This window comes from Stegastes partitus, unplaced genomic scaffold (genome assembly GCF_000690725.1).
Source record: "Stegastes partitus isolate 25-593 unplaced genomic scaffold, Stegastes_partitus-1.0.2 Scaffold2513, whole genome shotgun sequence".
NCBI lineage: Eukaryota > Metazoa > Chordata > Actinopteri > Pomacentridae > Stegastes > Stegastes partitus.
Genome location: NW_007580244.1, coordinates 32,705 through 41,555, shown reverse-complemented (window position 1 = coordinate 41,555; position 8,851 = coordinate 32,705). Strand labels below are relative to the sequence as shown.

Genomic DNA, 8,851 nt, shown 5'->3' with positions numbered 1-8,851 from the left:
CTGACTGATTCTATTTCAGTCACCTTGCAGCCTACAGATGTCGGACCACTGCTTCTGCTCCATCACAGCTGCCTTCAGTTTGGAGCACAGGGTCACGTGATCCAGGTAGTCCAGCAGGATGCGAACCACGTGACCCGACAGGTGTTTGAGCCAGGAGACAGAGATCACCTCGCAGAACTGCGCTGACAGGACAGACAGACAGAAGACGACATTTACGTGTGTTTTATTACTTTAAAAAAATAAAATGGAACTACTACTATTTTATTGCCTCTTTATCTCACAGTGGTGTGTTTCAGGTCTATTTCAGCGAACAAAATGACTCCAAATCAACACTAGTGGGGTCATTTTTAGTGAACAAACAATGTATGGTATGTGTCCACAGGAGCCACCATTTCCACACTTCCAAATCATTGTCCATGCAAGCAGCTGTAGAGACGTGGTGTCACATCAGCTGCACCTCATTTGCATGAAGTTGAGGTCGAGGCTACTTAATGTAAATGAAAGGCATTCGGTGTAAATCACCACCTCTAGAAACTCCTGGAAACTTTTGACCTTCTGAACTTCAAACTGTTTCTGGTTGTTGCTCCTGTCACATTTTTACTCACTATGGGCTCATTTTTCACTGGAACATAAAGTCCTGTACCAAAGACTAAATATTTTAGGTCAGAACAAAATACTAGTTGCTTAACTGAGAATAAAATCAACGGAATAAATGAGAATGGAAATAAGGCCTGTACCTCTATGAAAACAGAACAACCATGGCAAGAAGTAGATAGAACTCAAAAATGTCATTTGTGCAGTATAAGAAAGTTACAATGCTATAAAGCTTGTTTTTTTTAAGTTGAATTTCTTTAATTATTTGTTTTACAGAAAAAAACTTTGAATCAGCATGTCCAATATCTTTTCAAGTACCCACTGGTCTTACCCATAAAGGGGAAAAATCTGGTAAATCTACATGCTTTCGATATTTTATAAGTGACATCTTGAATTTGTCTCCTTTCTGCTCTGTGTAAACACAGCCTGCAGCTCAGCCAAAAACTTCCTGAATTTTTTGTTGCCATGACTGTTGGTTGCATCTGAGTCAGTATTGGCTTCATGGCTTCGCTACGGAGTGCAGAATTTCTTGTTTGTTACAGAATCTGACTAGTGCAAGGGTTTCATTTTTGACACATTTTTAAATAAGACATAAAAAGAAGTGATTGAACTGATTTAAAACTTGGATGAAGCTGGGATAAGCTTGCTAAAAATGTCTATATAATTTTTTTGTTTAGTCTATTTGTCCAACAGAAGGGAAAATCGCAGATGAGTAGTTGACAGATCTGTGAATTCTTTCTTTGTTTACCATTTCTGTATCTGATACACTGTGTTATTTAGATGATTTTTTTTTTTTTTGAAGAGAACACGCCTTTCAAACACACTTCCAGGTTTTGGGGTTGACACAGTTAAACTAACTGTTGTAGATCTAAAATAAAGACAGATTGAGCAACTGCTGGCTTATTTTTCAAGTTTGCAAAATTCACAATATAACAGTACGATTTCAAATAGGCTGCCATGTTGGTCCGGTGGGCAGACAGCACACAAGTGAAAGGGTTCATCCTGGTGCAGCTGGTGTTTGGCTGTAGGAGGACGTAGCCTGAACTGGTTTGGTGGTGAAGAACACCTGCCTGTTTAGTCACACGCCCTTCGAGCATCCAAAACTGGGAATCGATGCCACCCCTAACGTCCAGAAATACTCCTGTGGACACATACCATTAGAGCCATACTTTTTAGTTAGCACAGGGCAGCTTCCCCCTGTTTGCTACCATCGTGTCTTTGATCACGGTGTTGCTCCATCCCTCGTAGTCTTGAGGGATGTGGGCGCGGTTTCCGTAGGGACAGTCAAAGCAGCGCTTCACGTCGTAACCATAGCTACACAGCATCCTGAGAACCACCTAACACACACATGAGAAATAACATGAGTGAAGTTCATGAAACTGGAGCTGCTGATTTGACTAAGAAATGTTTTGCCGAATGACAACAGGGTCATGAATTCACCTCGTCTTTAAGAGCGTACTGCAGCGCTGAGGGGAAGTGTGTTGTGTTTACTCTGCAGTAATAGTTGACGTTGGCTCCGTATCGCAGCAACAGATTGATCAACTCGTAGTTGCCCAGACGCAGTGCAACCTTAAAAACACCATCAGTGAGTCACCTACTACCACTAATTCACTGACTGCTTCTTGACAAACAACTGCAAAGCATCTCTGACTGCAGCATAGGTTTCCAGACACAGTCGGTGAGGAGGTTTGGGATTTTTAAACAGGCAGAAACAAGGAAACAGTCGATACTCATTGCACCAGATTGATGCTCATCAACAAGTAGTTCCATTTCATATTTCTTTGACATTTCTTTTTGTGCACACATTAACACACACAACAAATCAAGATGTTAATCAAGAAGCTTTTCAGGTGTTACTGAGCCAGGCTAGCAGTTTCTCTTTGTTTCCAGTCTTTGTGCTAAGCTAAGCTAACCACATCTTGATTTCAGCTCACTCTCAGGGAGAAATAGAGTTAGTTGACCTTTGCTGGGTGTTAGCCATGAAGATTGTTCTTTTTTCATCTTTGGAATGTGCTGAAATTTTCCTAATAACTCTTATTTTTAAGTGTTTTGCCAGTAAAATCATCATACTGTAGTACCTGCAGACATTTGACCGGGTCCTGGTTCGCCATGGCTCCGGCCTCCAGCAGCAGCTTTGCTGACGGCACGTCGTTATTGGTGACGGCAAAGAAGAGAGCCGACTTCCTCTCGTCGTCATAGCTACGGCGAACCCAAGGATGGAGCATGTAGTTGGGGTCATAACCTGCATCCAGCAAGGCCTGATGGGAGTCCGAAGACCGGAGCAACATTTAGATCCACAATGATTCATGATAACTCCGTGATGAAAGTGTCCTTTACAATTATTATAGAAGTGATAGTTAAAGCTGGAGGAGTTGAGACAAAATTAAAGCAACGCTCCAGATTCAGCTTGGATGGTTCGTCACTACAAGCAGGTCATTGTACACATGGCCATGATGAAACTGTCAGTTAAAGTTGATTCTTTTGCCCCAAAAGTTTACATTATTGACGCTCACAGTGATCGATCATCACACTGTAGACTAACACACACACACCTTGATGCAGTTTCTGTGTCCTCCTGCAGCAGCCGAGTGAAGAGGACTCATCCCACTGTCATTTACATCAGACATGGAGGTGACTGGAAGCAGCAGCTGCAGAGCCCTGACACACACAAATACATAAATGTACACACAGATAAAAACACATAAACACACAGCTATATAGACAAATAAATACACACAAATATTTAAGCATATACACACTAAGTGATAAATAAATACAGAAATAAACAGACACACACACATAAATACATTGTGAAATACACAAACATGCAAATCTATAAGTCACACAGGAACTGACAGACGCGCACACATATATAAAAACACACAAATAAATACATACACAGACAAACACTCACATGAGCAAACACAGAATTACACACAGACAAATACACACTGACATATAAACACAAATACATACAAAGACAAACACACACACACCAACGCAAACACATGAACAAACACTACAACACAGATCAACACAAACAAGACAAGGACACACACAAACAACTGTAAGAATAAATGCTGCAAAATATCAGCGTGTGTCATACTTTGGGTAATCAATACTTCAGAGACTGTAAAGATACCACCTTTAATGAGACCCTCCTGATGTAAAGTTAGAACTTAAAAAACCATCATCTTATATGACAAAGTGTTTACTGCAGGTGTCCTCGGTGTGCGACTCGATGGATCGGCATATGTCCCGAGTGTTTGGCGATGTTGGCGTCGGCGCCGTATTCCAGCAGCAGCCCAATGACTGCTGGATCTCCAGACGCAGTAGCCTCGTACAAGATGGACGCCTCATCGTGCGCCTGAGAGTAGACGTCCGCCCCTGCAGGACAAGCAACATGCTAACAACATGCTAACTGTCAGGAAAGACACAAAACTATATTCAACGATGTAAAGACTGGGTTCCCAGGTGGCAGGGAACGTTCCCAAAACACTGGCTAACATTACCTACAAGGTTTATTAATTTTTTCAAAGAAAAGGTTTTAATCAAACATTTAAAGAACATTTTAAGGATATTTTCATTTCCAAATATAAGTAAGTATAATGTTTTGATGTGAACATTCAGGATGTTATCAGGAACACAGATTGTGTTTCATGATAAAAAAGGAGGAACGTTGTCAAACCAACATTCAAAAAACGTGTCATGAGACGTTCCTGTAACGTGATATATAAGCAAAGGGAGAACGTTCTGATAGCAATGTTCTAAGGAGCTTTGGGGATGTTTTTGTTATTCAAAAACTGTTTTCCAGATGGTATCGAGGCCTCAGCTGACAGAACGTTACAGAATGTTCTTCTATAAAGCATTTTCACAATGATGACAAAGGAAAAAATGTTTTCAAGATGTTATTGAGACATCAGATGACAGACCGTTCTTTGTAAGGCGTTACTGTAATGTGATATGTTAACAAAGGTGGAACGTTCTTGCTGCTCCCTAACTGTTCAGCCTCCAATCTGCTGTTCCTGGTTAAAGTTTTTCACCTTTCTTCAGGAGAGTCTCCACCACCTCCAGGTGTCCTCCCTGAGCGGCCAGTGCCAGCGGCGTGAGGCCGTAGTGGCTGCGGGGGTCCGATCGTGCTCCGGCCTCGAGCAGCAGTTTCACCAGCCCCACTTTGCCCAGCCGCGAGGCCTCGTGGAGCGGGCGGCGGCCATGGCAGCCCTCCTGGTTCACCCTGGAGCCCAGCAGCAGCAGCAGCTTCACCAGGTCCGTGCGATCTGAACGGATCGCTGCAGAGAGACAAACAATGGATGATTCATAGCTGGTGATGGCTTAGCCCACATCACAGCTTCTTGTTGTGGTTGATTTTGTAAACAAGTCTGAACAGCATCAAGGAACCATTTCAGAAAACGCTCTGAAGACAAGCCTGCACTCTGAGTCACTTTGGATCTCCACATTTTGCCCTTGCAATCACTCTGACACAAAGTCATCACCGTGAGGCCACAAGGTCGACCCCTGACTGCATAGACTGTTTCTAGGAATGTGCATTTTTAGCAACTCAACCAACTTTGAGTCAATGAAATGTCGGTTGGCCTACCTACAAACAGCGGGGCGTCCTGGTCGTTGTCCTGACTGTCCGGCTGGGCTCCATGCTTGAGGAGGAAGGAAACATTTTCTATCAGACCTCCTTCTACTGCCAGGAAGAGAGGAGTCTGACCACGGAGAGTACGGCACTCCACAGAGTCTGGGCCTGAAGCTGGAGATCATCACACCTCCATCAGTGTTACCATGAAGCTGCACGGAGTCAATAATAAAAGCTATTGCAAACCTTTGAACGTGAGCTCCAGGATGGTCTGGTTGCACTGAGCTGCTGCTTCATGGAGAGGCGTCCAGCCTCTGCTGTCTGTCTGACAAAACTTGTCTTTGTGTTGGACACACAAGTCCTTCAGGAGCTTCTCGTCACCTGCAATGACCAGTGAAAGATGAAATTAAACTGGAACAGTTCTCAGTACCAACACTGGATCAAAGCTGCTGTTGATTGTCATCACAAATCATTAAAAAGAAAAGTAGATAAGTAAATTAACAAGTAAAGTAAATGTAGCAAGATGTAGTTCAGATTGTAAATATAACAATATAATACCACAGGGATAATATACAGTAACCTCTAGACAACGTTCAGGGTTTGCTCTCTTACGGTTCCTTGAAGGTTACAATTTTTGTAACCTTGTTGCTCTGTAAGCTGTTTTTGTGGAACCATTAGAGAACCTTCAGGGAATGTTCCCTGAAAGCTATATTGTCAAACCTTTTGAGGACCTTCAGACAACTGAACGGTTCCTGATAGTTCTCAGAAGGTTATTCTGAGAAACATTTAAGAAGACCTTCTGGGAATATTTTACAAATGTTCTCTAAAAGTTACTTTTGTGACTCTTCAGAGAACCTCCAGAGAAAATTCACTAAAGTTGACAGTTTTTGTGAGCTTGTGATTCTGTCTATTTTTGTGGAACCTTTGAATGACCTCCATGGGATTTTTTTCTAAAGGATATTTTATGAAACATTTAAAAGGTCCTTCAGGAATATTATAGGAAAAACACCTAGTATAATATAAACTCGTACCCACAGCGGGTATGGCTGAAATTATGACTGACAAGAAAGCAGCCGTCACACTCCGTCCCCCTGCGGAGCAGCACCGTGTCCCGTCGGATTGATGACATGTCGGTTAATGTCATTGGTCAGTTCGTTCTGCAGCTGGATGAATTGACAGATGTGAGTGGTGATGCTCAGCTCCTGGCCTTCGTTCGTTACAAAGATGTGTCGGACATAAACGAGCATATTTTATTTTGCAAAAAGCTGCCAGGAAAGACAACCGGGCAAGAAATGTTCCAGATTATAGACAGCTTTTTCAAAGAACACGATCTACAGTGGAAAGCCTGCAGTCACATCTGTACTGATGGCGCAGCTGCGATGACGGGACGTGTGAAGGGACTTTTTGGACACACAAAAAAGGTAAATTCCGACATTATATGGATGCATTGTATCATTCACCACGAAGCACTGGCAAGTAAGCGAACGAGCCCTGATTGAAGTGCTGTTGTGGATGTTGAGGAAATTTTCTATGATCTACATAAAGTCCAGTAGTCCGAGTTGTCTTTGTCTCGTTTTATTCAAAGCTTTGAAGGTACAGGTCATACAGAATGCAAGCAGTCTGCAGGAGAGTACACATGAATGCAGGCAGCATAGTATTCTTATACATGTACAGGCGTGGTCTTTACTCCAACGGTAGTATAACAATCCCATGCTGGAAAACAACAGCTGGGTGTACAGGGTTTACTCATCCACAGACATTTAGAAGACTAAACAAGCAGGATCAGGCATCAATAGTCTAAACACATGGGATGCACAACTTCTTCTTCCCATGTACAGCCACTAGTGTTTACCTAGATGCTATGGGAACACATTTTGGGCCTGTAACCTTTCCACTTAGCTTTAATGAAACTTAGAGAAACTTAGAGAAACTTGCTTTAACATTATTCATGCAGATGCAGTATTTTTCCATTACAGTGGATGATGCTGTGAAGGTGATAAATTTCATCCAATCCCGGCCAGTAAATCACAGACTGAAACTCTTTGTCATGAGAGCGGCACAGAGCACGAGCAGCTCCGTCCTGTGGGAAAACACGACCCAGACTTTATGAACCGCGCAGTGAAGTTTCTGTGCTTCTGACGCAGCATCCGCATCCTCTTGCTGTGGTGTCTGAGGATGCTCAGTGGGTGGCCTATCTCGCTGATGTGTTTACCAAACTGAACGAACTCAACCTGTCGCTTCAGGGAAAGGAGTCACACATCCTGAAAATGTATGATAAAGTTAAAGGATTGACAACTATGGGAGAAGAAATGTGATGAGGGAGATGTCAGCTGTTTCCCACTACTTGATTCCCATCTTGCCACCACTGACGTTGCCAGGGGTCCAGTGGTCAAACTGGTGCAAGCACGTCTGTCCAAACTCTGCACGGATTTCAGCCAGTGTTTTCAGGACATTGAAGAAAAGTCAGAAAGACTTGGATTGGGTGAGGAACCCATTTATTGTGAGTGCGAGCTGCAACAACCTTCCTGCAAGGCTGCAGGAGCATCTGATGGATTTATCACGTGATCAGGGACTGAAAATGACTGAGAAGACATTGACTGAGTTCTGGTGTGATGTGGAGAAGGAGTATCCTGAGCTGGGAACGCATGCACTGATTGAGCTTTTGCCTTTTGGTTCTACTTCTATGTGTGAGGTGACCTTCTCAGCTTTGACACACATTAAAACCAAGCAGAGGAGCAGACTGGATGTAGAGAACAGCCTGGTACCAGCAGTTTCCACACTGCCCCCAGAACTATCAAAGCTTATGAAAGACAAACAAGCTCAAGTGTCTCATTGAAGCTCAGACGACTAAAGGAAAGAAAGTACAACCGGTACAGTGAGTTTAAACAGCGTTCTTGTTCAGTGTTTTGTTCCTGATTTTTAAAGTTTAAATGCCTGTTTAAAGGGGACATATTCGAAGAAGCTCCTTTTGTGGTAAATGTCATAAAAGTTATATATAACAAAGGCTGGTTAATTATTTGTTTTGTATTTATCAATTTATTTATTTTACTTATTACTTTGCTTATTCTTGTTTTTTCCTAATTTCAATTTAATTATTTTTCTTTAATAACAATGAAATGAAAAATACTTTATTCATCCCAGAAGGGAAATTCAATATTCAATAGAATCATAATATATTGGTATTAATACTACGGTATTAATAATACAAACGTTTACGATAATATTATTTCTTATATTTATAATTTTTTATTGCCTTGAAGACAACATAATTTTCTGTTTAGTTTGAGTTAAATAAGAAGATAATGCCTGAATAATAATTGTTCAATTTAAGAAGATGAAATAAAATGACTTGTGTTGAATATTCAGTTGTGTTATGTTGTACTTTTGGAGAATCATGAACATGTATGAGTGAGGAGGTACTCGTGGTATGACAAAAAGGCCCACGGGGTACAGAAGACAAGGAAGGTTGGGAACCACTGGTCTATGGCAACGACCATAGACTGTATAAAAGATGGACGTAGCAACCGGCCCGAAAAATGAAGCCAACCCGGAAGTGTCAAAAACCTGCATTATGACTACGTCCGCTAGTCCTGGCTCCAAAAAGCCCTGGCTCCCATAGAAATGAATTGGAAAAGAAGTGATCACAGATCATGAAATACTGCATTCCTCCAGCTC

The 8,851-nt window shown here is 42.0% G+C and overlaps 1 protein-coding gene across 2 annotated transcripts in view; it reads right to left on the bottom strand.

Annotated features, from left to right (window-relative positions):
- asb14a (ankyrin repeat and SOCS box containing 14a) overlaps nt 1–8,851 on the bottom strand; it is a 15,889-nt gene that overhangs the window by 1,102 nt on the left and 5,936 nt on the right. Inside the window, exons 4-12 of one of the 2 annotated variants that reach the window (XM_008305455.1) lie at nt 5,423–5,557; nt 5,192–5,350; nt 4,638–4,883; nt 3,810–3,981; nt 3,147–3,252; nt 2,673–2,852; nt 2,035–2,163; nt 1,803–1,931; nt 24–177 (exon numbers count right to left, since the gene is read on the bottom strand). In XM_008305455.1, the coding sequence (XP_008303677.1) occupies nt 24–177; nt 1,803–1,931; nt 2,035–2,163; nt 2,673–2,852; nt 3,147–3,252; nt 3,810–3,981; nt 4,638–4,883; nt 5,192–5,350; nt 5,423–5,557 (1,410 nt within the window). Of the gene's footprint in view, nt 1–23; nt 183–1,802; nt 1,932–2,034; nt 2,164–2,672; nt 2,853–3,146; nt 3,253–3,809; nt 3,982–4,637; nt 4,884–5,191; nt 5,351–5,422; nt 5,558–8,851 lie in introns of those variants that run through there. The other variant, XM_008305456.1, reaches the window with a different exon arrangement.